The 18,635-nt window shown below is 30.7% G+C and overlaps 2 protein-coding genes and 1 non-coding gene across 3 annotated transcripts; 2 read left to right on the plus strand and 1 right to left on the minus strand.

Moving 5' to 3' along the window:
- Positions 1 to 555: 555 nt before the first annotated feature.
- Positions 556 to 6,384, minus strand: LOC131174160 (stress response protein NST1-like). The gene is made up of 2 exons (XM_058137275.1): positions 5,946 to 6,384; positions 556 to 1,782 (listed from the first exon to the last, which is right to left on the minus strand). The coding sequence occupies exons 1-2, from the start codon at positions 6,190 to 6,192 to the stop codon at positions 1,520 to 1,522; spliced, it is 510 nt and encodes a 169-aa protein (XP_057993258.1). The 5' UTR covers positions 6,193 to 6,384; the 3' UTR covers positions 556 to 1,519.
- Positions 1,170 to 1,276, plus strand: LOC131174367 (small nucleolar RNA R71). Its single transcript, XR_009144615.1, has one exon. It is a non-coding gene; the product is annotated as a small nucleolar RNA R71 (small nucleolar RNA).
- A 6,656-nt stretch (positions 6,385 to 13,040) lies between the features above and the next one.
- Positions 13,041 to 16,073, plus strand: LOC110660902 (transcription factor WER). Its single transcript, XM_021819354.2, has 3 exons — positions 13,041 to 13,341; positions 13,437 to 13,566; positions 15,600 to 16,073. Exons 1-3 carry the CDS (start codon positions 13,224 to 13,226, stop codon positions 15,973 to 15,975), a joined length of 624 nt encoding a protein of 207 aa, XP_021675046.2. The 5' UTR covers positions 13,041 to 13,223; the 3' UTR covers positions 15,976 to 16,073.
- The last annotated feature ends 2,562 nt before the right edge of the window (positions 16,074 to 18,635 follow it).

Consider the following 18,635-nt stretch of genomic DNA (forward strand, 5'->3'; position numbering starts at 1 on the left):
AAGAAGAGCGAATTTTTAAGTTCCTTAATAGACACTCCACTTCTTGGCCTCCACAGGGAAGCCATAGTTTGTTTCATCTCCATAAAGTTGATATTTCTCTCTGTATAAAACCTCCCTACCAAGCACAAGCCTTGAGTCTCCTTACCCTCACTACCAGTCTCTTCATAGAGAACCAGACCCCCTTCCTCTTCTTCTTCCAAAGATAACCTTACTATTTCCTTCACCAACCCACACTCAATAGACATACCTTCATCCCTAGCTACCCAAGAGTATATGGGTCGTATCAAGTAATAAAGTAATAAGTCAAGTATCATTTCCTTGAGGATTTGCGTTTGATTATCAAACTATGAATGAAATGATTATTTAGGCTAATGATCAATGAAATAAAATGCAAATGTAAATAAACTTTATGAAATTGACAATTCTAAACAAAATAATGAACTAACAAAGTAAATAAACCCTTAAACTAAATGTAATTAAATTAAATTAATAATAGGTCATTAAAATTAAAGGCTAATTAATGGTAAAAATGATTCAAGAGTTGGAGTTTATGTATAAATTAATTGGGATTTGTCTTGGTCCATCCAATTTAAGAGAAAATAAAGTTTGAAGGCAATTGATCTTAAGGTCCTTTGATATTTTTTTCAAGCAAACCAAAGAGTGTTTCAAGAAAACCAAGTCTACTTTCATATGATATTTGATTTACTTAAAACCCATTATATTTTGTAGCCAATCAATGAATCCTCTTATATTTCTAATTTATTTCTAAATCTAAGTGATTTTAAGTTTTAATCCTTGATTATTTATCAATGATTTTTACTTTTTGGTCCTTCAATTAAATATTAAGATAATACCCAGATGGTAGCAAAAGTAGACAAGTAAAATAGATACACAAGGAAAAGAATTAAAACTCATGATCTTTCATGTTGAAGCATCAAAACTTAGCATTAGTCATATTCATGGCATCAAGCTCATACATACCAGCTAGTTTCTTTATCTCATTCCTCTCATAACTCCGCTGGTAGTTGTTATAAGCAATTTTATCGAAAGTAGAAAAAGCTTCATCTTTAGATTTCTAAATGAGATCACCTCTAGAAGATGCATCAATTATACTCTTAATAGCTAGAGAAACACTATTATAAAAGTGTTAAACAAGCATCCACTTAGGAATCCCATGGTGTGGGCATCTCCTTTGTAAATCCTTGTATCTCTCCCATGCTTCATACAAGCTCTCATCATCTCTAAGTTTGAAAGAAGTCAGCTCATTTCTTAGCTTAGCTGTCTTGCTTGGTGGGAAATATTGAGCTAAAAATGCTTGAGAAAGTTCATCCCATGTTATGACAGAACCCTGTGGTAAAGAATGTAACCACTCTCTAGCTTAGTCCTTTAAAGAGAAAGGAAATAATCTGAGTCAAATTGCATCATTTGAAACTCTATTTATCTTTAATATATCACTGATCTCAAGAAAGTGTGCCAAATGCACATGTGAACTTTCACTTGGACTTCCTCCAAATTGTGATTATTGTACCATTTGATAAAGTGCAGGCTTCAATTCAAAGTTATTAGCTTTTATTCTTGGTTTTGTGATACTAGGCATAAAATCCTCAATGTTAGGATAGGCATGATCTTTCACAGAACTGTTGTTGGCATTGTTGTTATTGTTAGCCATTGCTTTTTGTGGTTGTTCTTGCTCTTGTTCTCTTTGTTGTTGTTGTTGAGCTCTAAATTGTGCTTTTCTCCTTTTAGCTTCTGCTCTTAAGTCTTTAGTTGTCTTCTCTATTTCTGGGTCAAAGAATAAACTGATTTCTTCACTTTTTGTTTTTCTCATAAAATAAAAGCACATGAAAAACAAAATAAACAAATTCTCAAAGTAAAATGGTAAAAGAAATTAAAAATAAAAATGCCCAAATTAACTAAATAAACAATCATTCAATATCAAATAAAAATCAAATCCCTGGCAACAGCACTAAAAGCTTCATATTTGATATCCATAAGTATACGGGTTATATCAAGTAATAAATTGATAAATCAAGTATTGTTCCCAATGGATTTACGTTTGATTACCAAACTATAAATGAAGCGATTATTTGGGATAATGATCAATGAAATAAAACACAAATGGAAATACACTTGATGAAATTGACAATTCTAAATAAAATAAGGAAATAACAAAGTAAATAAACCCTTAAACTAAATGTAATTAAAATAAATTAATAATAGGTCATTAAAATTAAAGGCTAATTAATGGTAAAAATGATTCTAGAGTTGGGGTTTATGTATAAATTAATTGGGATTTATCTTGGTCTATACAATTTTAAGAAAAAATAGAGTTTGAAGGTGATTGACCCTAAGGTCCTTTGATATATTTTTTAAGCAAACCAAAGAGTGTTTCAAGAAAACTAAGCCTACTTTTGTATGATATTCGATTTACGTAAAAACCATTAAGTTTTGTAACCAATCAATAAATCCTTTTAAATCCCTGGTTTATTTCTAAATCTAGGTGATTTTAAGTTTTAATCCTTGATTATCTATCATCGCTTTGGGATTCCTAAGACAATCACTATAGATCATGGAATTATATTCACTATAAGCGTGGTCGAGGATTTTGTAAAAGATTATGAGATCAAGACGTTACAATCTTCATCGTACTACACCCAAGTTAATGGGCATGCCGAGTCATCCAATAAGATTATTAGTAGTGTTTTGGAGCAAATATTGGAGAATAATCCTAGAGATTGGCATCGCATTCTTTCAGAGACTTTGTAAGTTTATAGGACATCTAAGAGGTCAAGCACTAGAATGAGTCCTTTTTCTTTGATTTATGGTCATGATGTTATCTTACCTATGGAGGTGGTATTGTTGTTTCTGAGGGTGGTACGATGGTATGGCTTCACTCTAGATGAGTATAATGAGGCTATGGCTATGGAGTTGGAGGATCTGGATGAGGCTAGGATGGATGCTTTTAACAGAATGGTGGCTCAGAAGAAGAAAGTGGCTCGTGCTTACAACAAATGGGTGAAAAAGAAAAGCTTTGTGGAAGGCAAGTTGGTGTGAAAGGTCATCTTGCCTCCAAGAATAAAAGATAAAGAATTGGGAAAATGGTCACCCAACTAGGAGGGACCATTCAAGATGCACATAGTTTTGAAACATGACGCATATTGGTTAGTTAGCCTAAATGGAGTTCCCCACAAAAATGTATCAATGGATGTTATCTCAAGAGGTACTACCCTAGTATCCTAGAGATAGCATAATCTAAAACTCAAGAAGAAATGGTACAAGGCCATTAAGTTGGCCAACATGAGGTTGGCCTCAAGGCAGCTAGGTCTGCAGAATCATCAAAGTCAAGACAATAGTATGGTGGGGGAGTTTTAGGAAGCAATTCTATTGTTTCTATCCGCACAGACAAATCAGATAAAGCATGTAGAGGGCTTTGCAGCCTGTTAGGTACCCACTAAAGATAATTCATATACATAGTGAAGTGGGTGACAGTAGCACAATAAAGGACTCAGCCCCAGTCATCAAGTATCATCATGTCTCAAAAGCTAAAAACATAGCTGTCCAAATCATCAGCAAGATTCTGAGTCAAGAAGAGTTACAAGTGCAATAAATAAACCTCAGAAGAACAATACAAAAGTCACAACTCCATCAAAGAAGGCTACAAAAGGAAAAGGGGCATGAAGATAATCTCATTGTTCTTACTGCTCTTTTTTTTTACTAGGTAAGTTGTTGTCTTCTAGTGATCTATTTCTTAGCTTGTTGGCATCTGGCACTTAGTGAAGTTTCAAGTCACTTTAAGCAAGCTTCCTCATCAGTTAGCAAGTAAAAAAAAAAGATATGTGTTGTACCTGAACAACTAAAGAAGTTCTAGAGCTGTTAACTGAAGCAAATGGTACAAAAGCAGACAAAGGAGTCACTGTAAGCAAAAGTCAAGTCCTGCAAGTAAAAGAAGGTGATGGAGGTACTTGGAGTAATAGTTGTGGTAGTATGGGATGCCATAGCTATGCTAGGGGAACTTGAACAATCCATGGAAAGTCAATTCAAAGCAAGCAAGTAAGTGGATTGGTTTGTGTGCATAAGAAGGATGGTGATACTCACTAGGGTTAGTGAATGAAGGCTTATCCATGATGGCAACACTAGAGGTAGCACCTAATGGGATGCCAACTCAGCTCTAGCTGCTAAAGCACAAATACAGTCAACAATGAAGCTTGAAAGGTATTATCTTTGCCTTAAAGCTTTCATTACTCAATAATATAGCTTTGCTAGAATGGTTTCCTATGACCAACGCTGGAGGGCAGCTAGAAGTGAGGTTCTGGTGAAGTATATATATGCTTAAGTTAAAGTTGAATGACTACAAATGATTTGGGTATTTAAGTTGAATTGCAATGTAATGGCCCGGCCCACTAGTGATATTGTCCGCTCTGGGCTGAAGCCCTCACGATTTTAAAACGCGTCAATAGGGGTTAGGAACCTCCATCTTATAAACCCAGCATCTCTCCCGTGTTTTGTCGATGTGGGATTTGCCTAGGGTGTTACAATCCACTCCCCTTATGGGACTCAGCGTCCTCGCTGAGGTTTGCCCCACCATCGTTCAAGGTTGCACGCGGAGCGGCTCTGATACCACAAATGTAATGGCCCGGCCCACTAGTGATATTGTCCGCTCTGGGCTGAAGCCCTCACGGTTTTAAAACGCGTCAATAGGGGTTAGGAACCTCCATCTTATAAATCCAGCATCTCTCCCGTGTTTTGTCGATGTGGGATTTGCCTAGGGTGTTACAAGCAATGTGGCTTGAGCTTTAGATTTTTAGCATTGGCTTGTATTCCATAGGAATGCCTTGCTAAAATTTTCTTGGGAATTTCCTTAGATTTTTAGAGAGGGTTCTTTTGGGATGCATTAGTTGATTCTATAAGGTGGCTTGATTTCTTTAAATGAAATGAAAGATTTTGTGGTATGGGTTGATACGATTGGACTAAATTTTAGTACCATGAAGTGAAGGTATGTGCTTTAAGTGTTTTTGCAAGTTTGGTAGTGGAAGACATTTTGGGAAATAATGAAAGGCATTTATATTGTGTGGAGAGGAAGTCAAGTTGGTACAACTGTGCAAGAAATTTTTACAGTTTGTCTGTATGGGCAAGCAGTAAAATTGATCATAGCACTACAAGCCAAGTTGCAAGCAGTTTGGTTTAGAATTTTCCAAAAAAGAATAGCAAAGTGTTAATTTATGCAGTTTGCGATATGCAAAAATATTAGTGTTATAAGATGGATTTGGGTTCTATATAAATTTTGATAGGATTTCCTCTATAAAAAACGTTAGGCCAAAATTTTTTCAATGTCACAAAGGGTCAAATCAAAACACAATCCGCAAACAAAAAAAGATGTTGTTCAAGGTTTACAAGTGTTTGGGTCACACAATTCAACATATGATCAAGGTTTTCTCAATAATCAAATGTCCAGAAAAATTCACAAAAGTTTAATTTACAAGTATCATCCATCAATTACATGGAACAAGTAAAAATCATACAGTACAGTATCAGTTCATTCAAAGTTGTGTTACCCGAATAATTCTAATGCTCAAAATTAGTTAGTTTTACTCAAAGGTATGCTGCCCGAAATTTTTTTTTTATACTCAAATTTCTTCTTGTCCATCAAATTTATTACCCAAAAATTTCTAATATCCTAGTTTGTTAGTTTCTATCAATTATTCGTTACTCGAAAAATTGTGATACTCATATTCGCTAGTTGCATCAAGTTTATTTGTTACCTAAAAAATTCTGATACTTAAAAAATTCATGCAAAATTATCAAATTCATCAACAATTCATCAACTATAAATTTTTTGATACTCAGAATAATACAATTTCACATCATGCTCATCAAATCAAGCAATTGTTTGTTACCCGAAAATTTCTGATAAATCAAAATCACCAAAAATTGCAGAGAACACATACCTTTTCTTCCTGTTTCTCCTTTTTCCTTTCTTTCTTCTTCCTTTCTTTTCTTTTTTCTTCCTTTCGTCTCTTTCCTTTTCCTTTCTTTTCTTTTCTTTTCTTTTATTTTTCCTCTTTTCTCCTTAGCCGCCCACTCTTCTTTTCTTCCTTGTGCTGCACCGCATTGGGTCCTCCCTTGGCTGGCAATGGTTCTTCTTTTCTTTCCTTTATCGGTGGCAAGGACTCCTTCCTCACCTTGCTTGTCCATTTTTGTAGTTTAATTGGTAGTGCTTGGTGATTTTCTTAGGAAAATTTGGGAGAAAATTGAGAATTATATGTGATTGGGAAGAGAAATTGAAAGAAAATTGGGAGATTGGGAGCGTGAAAGAGAGAGAGATCGATGGAAAGTGATAGAGAATTAGCGAGAGAATGGGAAAGTAAGAGAGAGAAATCAATTAGGAGAAAGAGTGGTGAGAAAGGTGTGCTTTGGGTGATTTGGGTCTGTATGAGGTTTAGGTACTATTGTGAGCTAATGGGCTTGTGATTTGGTAAGCGAGAGTTGTGATTTCTAGCCCATTAGCAAGAGAGATGTGAGATTAGATCTAGTCCAATCAAAAAATTATTTGGATCCAATGTATTTGGTTAACATAATTGAGAGAATGGGCTTGATATTGTCAAAGGGTTAATGGGTTTATGAGAGTTGTGAATCAAGTCCATCTAGAGAAAGCTAAAGTCCATTGTGTTTGGGTAAGAAAATTGTGAGATTGGGTTATCATCTATGGTAAGAGAGTTGATAGGTTCATTGTAATTGGGTGAGAGAAAAATAAATTGTGAGCATACCTCTAAGAATTAAAATACCATATTATTTTAATTTTTAAGGTCTATTTGGGTTGTGAGAAAATTGATCCATGGGTTGTAAGATAAAAAAAAAAAAAAAAGAAAGAAAGAGCAAAAAAAAAAGCTGAGAGAAAAATGTGAGCTTAGTCATAAGAAAATTTTATTAAATAAATTTTCGCTGATACATCACTAATTAAATTTTATTTAATAGAATTAAAATGTTCTCTTATTTAATTTATTGGGTAAAATTTTAGCTCACTATTATTATCAATTTTTATTCAATGGATTAAATCCTTCCAGAATTTCTTCATAGAAGCAAGATAACAAAAGCAGCAAAGAAGCTACAAAATTTCAAGTCTAGTTCAAGATAGCCAAGTGTCCTTCAAGATGACATTCAACCTCTTCTCCACACATGTACAGCCTAAGTCCTCAAGCTATACACATTGGGGTATCTGTTTACACCACAATTTAATTTTAATATTTTTGGATCCCAGCTAATTAATAGGTCTAAAATATTAAATTAAATTACCAATTTAATGTGATCAAGCCTATCGCTCAAGCTGGCAGAAGACTAACAGTCAGTGGGTATTAATTATATAGAGCCAGACTGATTAAATAATTACCCAAGCAAGTGGGTGTTGTTTATTTAGTGTCTAAAATATCTACTGAAGACAAGCATGGAAATGGAGTAGTGGGCAAATGGACAAGTGGAGAAAGTGGTATAGTGGGTGTTTATGAGAGTTGTGGGTGGTTATAAGTGGTTATTGGAGGTTGCAAGTTATGGGCTAGTAGGAGAGAATAGTGGAAGTGGTAGAGAAAGTGGTAACCACCTAACTTGGCCACCAAGCAAGATTTTTCCTTTAAATTGACATGCTAGACAGAAGCAAAGACACAATAAATAATACACAGCCAATCAATCAACACCTGATAGATATAATATCTTAGTTCAATTATCTCTAATTCAGCAATCTTTACATTTTTCATGTAGTCTTTTATTTTTCTAGCCAAGCAATCAATATTTTATTTTTAGTTCAAGCAATCATTTACATTTTCCCTACATATGTTTCAATTCCTGTAAGCGATCTTTTCAATTTTTAATGCAAATTACCACTTTTCTGTTCATATTTCCTTTCAAGCAATCAACCCATTTAATTTTCAAATAATGATTTAATTTTTTTCCAAGCGATCAATTTACTTTTCTGCGAAGCAATCAATTTACGTTTTCAATGCATAAATTTACTTTTCCTGCAAAGCGATCAATTTACTTTTCCAATGCATAGATTTAACTTTTAGTCAAGCGCTCAATTTACTTTTCCAATGCAACATTTACATTTTTTTGCAATTATCAATTTACTTTTTAAGCACAATTTTACTTTTTAATGCACAAGCTCTCATTCAAGTTTTCTCAAGCGATCAAGCCCTTTTCCAATTTCACAAAAGCTGAACGAGTAGAGATCCTAGCGAAGCGCATCCTAATGGATCTTAGGAAACCCAAGAAAAAATTAGGTCCTTTCTTTTCCGTTAATCATTCTATTCAGAAGTCAGACCGGTGTACATTTATTTTACATTGAGATCATACACGTTCCTGGCACACCCACAATCCAGTTCACACGTGAAGAAAGGCTATACGTGTTTTTGACATGTATAAATTGAGTCAAATCAATTTCACAAGAAAACAAATTGTTATGGCTTTGAATTTCTATAGCTGCTCTAGGCATTAAGCCGTACCAAGAAAAGTTGTATAATCATTATGAAAAGAGATTTCATTATAATATAATATGATTATATATATATATTTCCATAAACCAATGTTGTAAATGGGTGAGAATTGCTTTGATTTTTTAGTAAATTAGATCAACAATTTTCTACCATCTACAAACGGGTGACATTATACAAGCTCACTTTAATATTCATGATTGTAGGTATGTTTAAGGCAAAGATCTTCAACAATTTTAATAGATGCAATTGCTTGAAAATCATTTTATCCATTAAACAAGCTGAGGTAAGGATTTTCGAAAAATTGTAGAAATACAAGAACCAATTGAATAATTACATAATTTTAATCCCAAAAATAAACTTTTCATGGGTGAACAAAGCTATAATTTTAAAGGATGTTTTTTTTAATTGTTAGATGTCAGCTTAATAACTTCTTGCCCTTCAACAACTAAGTCAACTTAGTTAATAAATAACAAAATAATAGCATCTAGTAGTTGTTTGAACAATCAACACCTATCAACTAGTGGTAGGGGTGTAAACGAACCGAACCAAGCCGAGCCGAGCTGAGCTTTGAATAGTTCAAGCTAAGCTCGTTATATATTTTTTTTCAAGCTTAGGCTCGGCTTAAGCTCGATTCTAGATTTAATATTCAAACTCGAGCTCGGCTCGTTACATATATATTAAACTCGAGCTCGATTCGAGCTCAGCTCGTATTAAACTCATTTATAATATAAATGAACTAAGCTCGAGCTTGGCTTGTTTATAAACTAAACTCAAGATTGAATTCGAGCTCGACTCAAGCTCGTTAATATTATTATATTAAAATAAAATTTAATTTAAAGGAAAGTAAATTAAAATTTAAATTAATTATAATTAAAATATATTTAATCTTAATTAAAAAAAATTTAAAATTGAAAAAAAAATACTAAGGAACCCATTTGGGACCCACATGTTGGCTTGCTAGCTAACCAACAAAAAGCATTTAAGTTGGGGTGCTATCCAATGTGGGACAAGTCCCGCATCTGATTTTTTTTTTAATTTATTAACTTTTATTTCTAAATTTTAACTTACTTTTATTTTACATAAATAATTTACTATAATAAAAGCTTAATGACACAATGTAATGTATAATTAAAATTTTATCATATTTATTATTACGTTTATAAATTTTTAAGGTTTAAATTTGATTAAAAATTATATTTACATTATACACACGCTTAATCTAATTTCATGGCTCTTAACTGAACTCAATATATGATACAAATTAAAAAGATTACTATATGATATAAATTCAAGATATTATATGGTATCAATATATTAACTATAATTATAATCAAGTCACTTACATGTGTATATATATACACACACAATCTAATCTCATGACACCTAACTAAACCCAATAATATTATGATTTAATTAAAAAGATTACTATGTAATATAAATACAATATATTATATGATATCAATATATCAATGACAATTATAATAAACTTAATTACATAAATTTATATATATACATACACACACATAATCTAATTTCATGACTCATAACTAAACTCAATAGTATTATGGTTTAAATTTAACGTATTAACAATTTAATTTTTAGGGAATAAGTGGACAATATTAAGTAGGAAAAGATTTAGGAGAGGAAAATTTTTAAAGGATGCATAAAGAGAAAGTGCTTAGAGAGAGAAGAATAATAACAATGGATAAATAGTTTAGTATTAAAATTGAATATTAATCTTTTAAAAGTTTAAAATTCACATAAAAGAAAACTAATTAAAGAGATTGAAAGTGAGACTACATATAGAAAGAAAGTAATAATAATTGTTAGATATATTAATGTTAATTTTGAAACTTAATTTTTTAAAAGCTTAAAATTTTAAGAGAGAGGGAAGAGAGGGAGAGAGATATGCTTCATGTTTCAAATCACACTAACGTCAAAAGTATGTAATTTTAATTTCTTTAGTAATTTAATACAGATAAAACAGTTTACAATAATTTTTATGTATTTATTATCTAATATTCTAAATTTATTCTCATATAAAAATTAACTTTTTTTTTTAAAAAAAATCTGAAGTATAAATAACTATATAATTATAAATATATTTTATGTATTGTTTATAGCATATTTTTAAAGAATATATTATTTTAAAAATAATTATAAACAAAATAAATATATTTATAATATTATAAAATTATAATAATTAATATAAATGTTTTTGTAAATGAGCCTATAGACAAGCCTACTCATGAACATGTTCAACGGGTCAGTTCGCAAGCCTATTCAACGAGCCAACTCGCGAATTTGTTTAACGAGCCAAGTTTGAACTCGAGCTCAAGTCAAATACTGTTGAGTTTGAGCTTGGCTCGTTTATTAAACAAACTTAAAATTCTAGCTCGAGTTTAGTTCGTTTAGAAATCGAATCGAAATGAGCTTAGCTTTTATCGAGCCGAACCTCGAGTAACGCACGAGCGACTTGGTTCATTTGTACCCTAACTAGTGATTATCACTAAAAACTAAAATAAAAAGAATCTTAAACATGAAAAATGACTTCTATATTTCAAATTGACCATAACAAGAAATTAAATTAATTTTGAAGAGTCAAGAAAAAATTATTAATCAACATATCAATTTTTGAAATCTTAAAAGGGTTTGGGAGGGGAAGGCTTTCCTTCCCTTAGATCGTTGATATTAAATGATAAAAAAAATTTCCTATTGAATTAAAGTTCTAGGAGTTAACCCTATTACAACTATAGAAGCATCATAAGATGCATTATTTTCTATTCCCTATACTTCTTACGTTTATTTTTATTTATCGTTTAAGATTTTACACGTTACTTAAGGAAACAATTAAATCACATTTAAACAATTATAGCTCTTCATTTGAATTTTTTTTTTTTATTTACAGTGAGTGTTTTTTTTTTTAAATGAGTTTGCTAACACATCTTCTCGAACCCTTTGATAATTTTCTTCCCTGCGGATAATTTGGCTTTCATTTTAGAGCAGAGGTGAATACTACCATGTGAGAATAGGAAAAGAATAAAATTGTGTAAATTATTGATCTGTTTGCATATAATTCATTTAGTAGATACATTATCATTTTAAAAAAAATTATTATTTAATTTCATATTTTAATAAATTAATATTTAATTTTTTTATTTTTAAAATATATTATTAAGTCTTTCTTTTTTTATATATAAATTATTTAGTCCCTCTAATTATTTTAAATTAACTTTTTTATTAATCAAATTAGTTAAAAGAAAAATAATAATTATGTTTTTCAAATTAATGAATTAAATAGAAATATTACTTAAATTACGGAATAGTTGAATCAGCGAAAAAATTACTTAAAATAACTTGACTACCAGAAAAATTATTTAAAACAATAGGACAATAATTTATGAATTAAAAATAAAAATATTAAATAGTTAATTTTTTAAAGATATATGAAATAAATGATAAATTTTCATCATCATTACCATCGTGATTGGTGTTTTTATTTTTATTAGATTACAATTATAAAAATTTTAAATTTATATAAAAATAAATTTATCAAATTTATATATTCTATAAATAAATTTTAATTAATTTTACGCATACTTTTATGCAAATATTTAAGATAAATATTTAAATTCATTGTCAACTCCGACTCATATTGGATTAATCATTTTTGTTTTGGCGAGTAGCATTCTCAAAGGGAGCTCTCACCGTAGAGGCTGTGCAAGTTCAAATTTGTTGAAAAAAATCATCAGTTGTCCAATAAAGTAAAGGTTCATTGAATGCAATCGGCGAAGATAAAAAGAGTTATCATCATTTAGCAGTTAATGTTAAGCAGTTCTGTTCAACCATCCAATCAATTTAATTGGATGAGCTATCAAATTTTTCGTATACGTTTCCTCGAGATGATATTTAGCGGTGACTGGAAATTCATATATATAATACAACTGTGAAAACAAGCAAAACTTACTATGTATCTAATCATTTTCTTTTACATAAATGCAATTTTTCAAGATCCAATTAGTATGTAAACCGCCCTTAAATTAGACTAATTTGGCTCATGTAAGTAAAAAAATACTTTTTAAAATTTAATTTATTATAAATTTAAGATATAAATATATAAAATTTATATATTTAATAGATATATTTTATATTTTTTTATATTTTAAATTTATAATTAATTGAGTTTAAATAAGAAAAATTTTATATAATAAATAAATTTATCCAAAAAAATATTTTTTTTATCAATTTTAACTTAATAATATTAAAATTATTTTTAAAACAATAAAGTTTTAATTTTAAATTCTAATCAAAATTAATTTAATTATATAAAAAAATCTTTTTCTTATCTAAATGATAGATGGATCACAAAGACAAGAAATTTTAAAACACAATTGTTATAGTTATATATATAACAGTTTTATTATACTTTGGTGGATTTCAATCAAGGATGAAAAGTTATCTGTCATTCATACAAGGGTTGTGTGAAATAATTACCGGAAGGAAACGCCTTAAAAATCTAAAGCAGACATGACAGTGTCAAGATGAGTGCCCATATCAAGTTAATGCTAAGGGTCGGCAAAGGATACCATCATTTTTCAAGATATTAATTATGACCCTTATTGACCTTTATTCTAGCATATGTGAAACAATATCACAAAGAATTAGTGAACACAAAACTCTCTCTCGATCCACCAACAGCTACTACGAGAACAAGTGAATAACAAACAAACTAATTAGAAGACAATGGAATCAGAGAATCAGTACAAGAAAGGGTTATGGACAGAGGAAGAAGACAAGATTCTCATAGACTACATAAAGGTTCATGGGAAAGGACGATGGAATCATATTTCTAAGAAGACTGGTACTTGGGATCGATTTCTTCTTTCATTTCTTGCTTTTTTTTTGGGGGGGTTTTTTATTTTCTGTTGTTTAACCTGGAGAATTGTTGAAATATAGGCTTAAGGAGATGTGGGAAGAGCTGTAGGTTAAGGTGGATGAATTACCTAAACCCAAACGTGAAGCGAGGCAATTTTACTGAGGAAGAAGAAGATCTTATCATTAGACTTCACAATCTCCTTGGAAACAGGTTTTTCTTTTGTTTTGAAAAAATGCATTTACACATTATTAACATGTTTTCACTTGGCAACTTTGCTTCAGCTGCTTAATTATGTCCTTCTTTTATGTTAATTTTATACTACCCACCTCGAATCCTCAATAGTTGCTTTTTTCCCCTTAATTATTTGTGTTAAGACTCAAGATAGTATCACAAGAAAGTGGTTTATATTTAAGTTAAGAGAGTGTTGGGTTTGCCATACTCAAATTTCGAGCCCAAACTGTCAGCTTCTCCTCAAAGTTTCTTTCTATACCTTTGTGGGAAAAGTTGTACTATTTTGGATCTAACTTCAAATTAGACATTAATAAATCTAATTTGCCCTAATTTGCTCACTGTTTGAGTTGAGTACAGAGTGTTTAATTAATGTATAATATTGTATCATATCATCTTATATGATATAATTTTTATTATCAACATATTTGAAAAAATTATATAATAAATAATAATTTAATAATTTTTTCTTATTTGATTAAATGATATTAGGAGTGTGCAACAAAACTGTTAAACTAACAAACCCAATCAACCTATGTGAATCTAAATTGAAATTAGTGGTTTTATAAATTTAAGTATTAATTATAATTTGAAAATAATTATAAATTGAATTTTTCATTTGGGTTTCAAATTAACATAGTAAAAAATTTAAACCAAACTGAATGTGTGTGTATATACATAAAAGAAACGTGAATAACCTTATTTCATTATTTATTCTTATTTATTTTTATTGAATAATACATTTTGAATTAATATTTGTTTTTCAATTGGTGTATGATAATATGTACATGCCAAATGTTCAATAGGAGTTGAATTATAAAAATCTAAAAAACGTTAAAATAAGTAAATACCGAACCTAACTCTCTTAATGTGAAAACTAAATAAATGTGGTTTTGTAATTTAATTTGTTGGTTTCCATTTGAATATTGTCAAAATCGACTTTGTCAATTTGATTTGGCGAATGGCATTGAACCCGCTCAAACTAATCCATGTACAATCCTAGATGGTATCATATGATATGGTAAAATAAATATAAATATTACTAAAATACCTTTTATTGTTTTTGAAGATAAAAGAATGTGATATAATTAAAATTTTATAAATGTGTAAGGATAAAATGGAAATACATAAACTTTAAATCATCTAAACCCATCGAATCGATAAATTGAAAAGCTGCTGTAAAATGATGGTTTCTTAACCATCATTTTACAACCTAAAACCATCCTTTTTCATGAGCAATTTCTCAAAAAAGGAGAGAAATCATACCGGCCATTATAAAACAATAGCAAACCATGATCCAAACAGGGTGTTAATTACTCCCTCCATCTCATTTCAAATAATGTTTTAGAACATTTTTTTTTGTCCCACTTTAATTGCCATTTTAGAAAATCAAGGAAGTTTTTTTTTTTTTTTTCAACTTTACACTTGTCTATTATTATTTCTAATACATTTCTCTATTTCTTATCACCTTTCTACATTTTAAGGATACTAAAGGGTACTTTAATTAATTATTAGTATATAAATATATTTTTTATGAAATGAGATTATACAATTTTTTTTATAAAAACCTTAAAAAGTATTTGAAATGAGATAGAGGAAATATGTCGTTTTATCTTGCATTGCTGATAAAAAAAATTTATATCTTTTTGGTCAGTCGATGATAGACCTTCAAGAGTAATGTGTTCTTAAAGCAATTACTAAATGATAATCTATATATTATTTATTCCTTCAACATGGAATTATATGAAACCTTGCTTTCACTTGAATCATTAAGTTTCCATTAAGAAAAACAAAAAATATATAGGGAAATGCTCAATGGGTGCTTCTGTTTCTTTCTTTGATCTAATTGTATTAGCTTTATAAATTTATTGTCTAATGGAGAAGTGTTTTTTTTTTTTTTTCCTTTTCTTTTAGTAGAATGGAAAACCATCTTAACATGAGAACTTTGCATTTAGAATCTACTATTAAAGGGTTCATTCTCTCTTTTCCTCTTATTTATTTATTTATTCTTTTAGGTGGTCATTGATTGCCAAGAGGGTACCTGGGAGAACTGACAACCAAGTTAAGAATTACTGGAATACCCATTTGACTAAAAAGTTGGCTGCAAAAGATCAAAATGGCAAACTCAACATTAAACAACAAAGTAGTGGGGTTGCTATTTCTGGCTCAACAGTCTCCAAGGCAGCTACAAATTCAGGATATAGTGAAGGCACAACCACTGATCAAATTACAGTTAATACTGGGATTCAAAAAGCTACTCAAGTGTCAAATACACATGAATTGACCTTTAAGGATACCTACACAAGCTCTTTTTGGTTTTATGATGATCCTTTAGAGCTCACTAGAATTAGAGATGAGTTTTTGGATGGGTATTCTTTTGATCTTGGTTGATATGATTGTATAATCTTTATTGCCAAATAACTCCTTTTCTGAAATCATGTGAAATTTAAGACAAAGTAAGTGAGATAATTGTAAATATACTTATTCTCGGCTTTGGATCCTGAGTATAACACATTTTACCCGTCTACAGTGTAGTTGAGCAAGGCATGTCACATAGTATGCTGGAGCACCTACTCTTATCTTATCTCAATTACAGTTCTTGATTTATTGATTTAAAGGCTTTTAAGTGAAACTCATATCATTTATGTCATTTATCCAAATTTTGATTAATTTGAATTTTCACAAATTTTACAGAAAATTTGGCATAGTGCCAGCTATAAATTGAAAAAATAGCTCTTCGAAACCTATTAAAAACACTCCTAATATGTTCATCATATTCTCAACTCCAGTAACCATCAATAAAATTTCAACAATTCTCAATGGTTCAACACAATTTCATACATTCCATTTATAACATAATAAAACTCAATTTCATGGAGAAATACTCAAAATGTTATTTATTAACATAATTTACAACTAATTACAACAGTCTATAAGTACATGAGTTTATAATGTACATGGCAAAATGATAATCTAATTACAAAATCCAAAATATAAAATATCTAATGAAGCCTAGTGGCCCTACCAAAATGCACAGTAGTGGAGGTGACTGTGGACTCGATGCAGATTTAAATGTTCACCCAGTCTGAGGTCTGTTGGGCTCCCGCTTGGTATCTCCAGTACCTACGCATGGTAAAAAGCTACGCGCTAAGCAATACAACTTAGTGGTGCCAATATAAAATAAAAATAAACTAAAATAATTGAATATGCTGAGATTGTGGTAATATTTTATTCAGACTGAATTCTAGTAATTAGTTGTAATATTATTCATTTAGTACTTTTTATGTTTATTATTTGGTTATAATTTATTAAAACTTACTTTTGGTTGCTCAAGTAACCTATACAAGTGACTGGACTAGATAAACGGGTAAATTGGCACTGGGTATCAAGTACCTCGGGCCGTCACACCATCGGTCACAAAGTGTCTACCAGGTGTGCAACAGAACGACTAACAAATCATAATAAGCATCGGGCACAAGGCAAAGTCTATCAAGCATAGCAAAATGGCAATAGGCCATAATATCATAAAATGTCACAAATCACAGAATGGCATAAAGCCATATGCAGTACTGCTATCGGAACCCTATTGGCATGCCAACCTATCTAAACCAATCATAATAGGTATACTAGGGCATATTACAAAGTTAATTATTTGATTCTTTACACTTAATGTTTGGTGGTTACTATTCACCTTACTATTCATGCATAAATGTTGACTTTTTCATACATAATAGATATCTTAGTTCTAATTACACCAAAATCCTACATTTTGAATTTTACACTTATTGGCTTCAACTGGCAATCTCAATTCAAAGTTCATTAAAAGTTATTTCAAATTTTCAGATTTCATTGTCAATGTTTACTGTTCCATTGGACCAATCTATAGTGGGATTTTGGCTAAACTTCCTTCATTAAAGTTGTTCCTTAATGTGTCTTCTTTAATTTCCTTTTTTAATCACTCCACTTGGAGTTTTGCAGCTCAAGTTATGGTCTTTTTACCATAACTGGCCGGATTAGTTTGTTCCCAGATTTTCTGGGCAGAATTTGGTTTTGGCAGTTTTTGTAACCTAATTTTGACTAGCAATTTCAATTGGTTAAGGTCAGATTTTGAGTTTGTGCCATGAAAGTTGTTCTACAATATCTAAGCTTTCCATTAGTTCAAAAATTAGATCATTTAGACCTTCCTACACAAAGTTATAGCCATATGAACAAATATTATTCATTTGGTCATTTTTACCAGGTCCAAAATTGGTTACCCAGATTTGATCAATTTTTAGGTCATCCTAAGTTAGTTTTCTGAGTAGGGTTTGTTTATCAAAGTTGTGGCATTATGACCCTAGTTTCACGTCCAATTGGCCTTGCACTAATTGAAGCTACACAAACCAAGTTATGGCTGCCCAAACACATTGGACTCTAGTCCAGACCTACTGACACAACAGAGCAGCATACCAAATCCCTAATCTAATGCCACAATTCATTTCATTTTATGGTCAAACCTTACCAAATGGTCACTAATTGAGTATTAAAATATTCATTCACTATTACATGAGCAAAACCCTAATTTTACTCAAAACCTTAATTTCAAAAATTCCAACTCTTGCACTACACATACACTTCAATGTTCTAATTACTAAATTCATGTCAAGAGGTCATCAATTTCCATTTTCAATTCATCTAAATCATCAAAACCTTAACCTATACAAGGCTGCCGAAAATTCAAGCTAGTCAAACATGCATATTTTGTTTCAATTTTCACAAATCCTAACTCATTTCAATGTTCTACTAAAGAATATAATGAGAGAGAGAAAGGAAATGGGCACTAACCTCTTAGAGCACAATCTTAATATGTCCAATCTTCACTTTCTCTTAATCTCTTGGCAGCCAAACACTTGAGCAAGGTTGGGTGACAAGTTTTTGTGAAGGAATTTATGAACTTTGGGGTGAGAATTCAAGGAATTAGCAAGGTTGAAGAAGGACAACAATGGAGGGAGGTGAGAGATGTGTTTTGGCCAAAAGAAGGAAATGAAGAAGATGCAAAAATTTTTATTTAA

This window comes from Hevea brasiliensis, chromosome 15, assembly GCF_030052815.1.
Source record: "Hevea brasiliensis isolate MT/VB/25A 57/8 chromosome 15, ASM3005281v1, whole genome shotgun sequence".
Taxonomy (NCBI): Eukaryota; Viridiplantae; Streptophyta; class Magnoliopsida; order Malpighiales; family Euphorbiaceae; genus Hevea; species Hevea brasiliensis.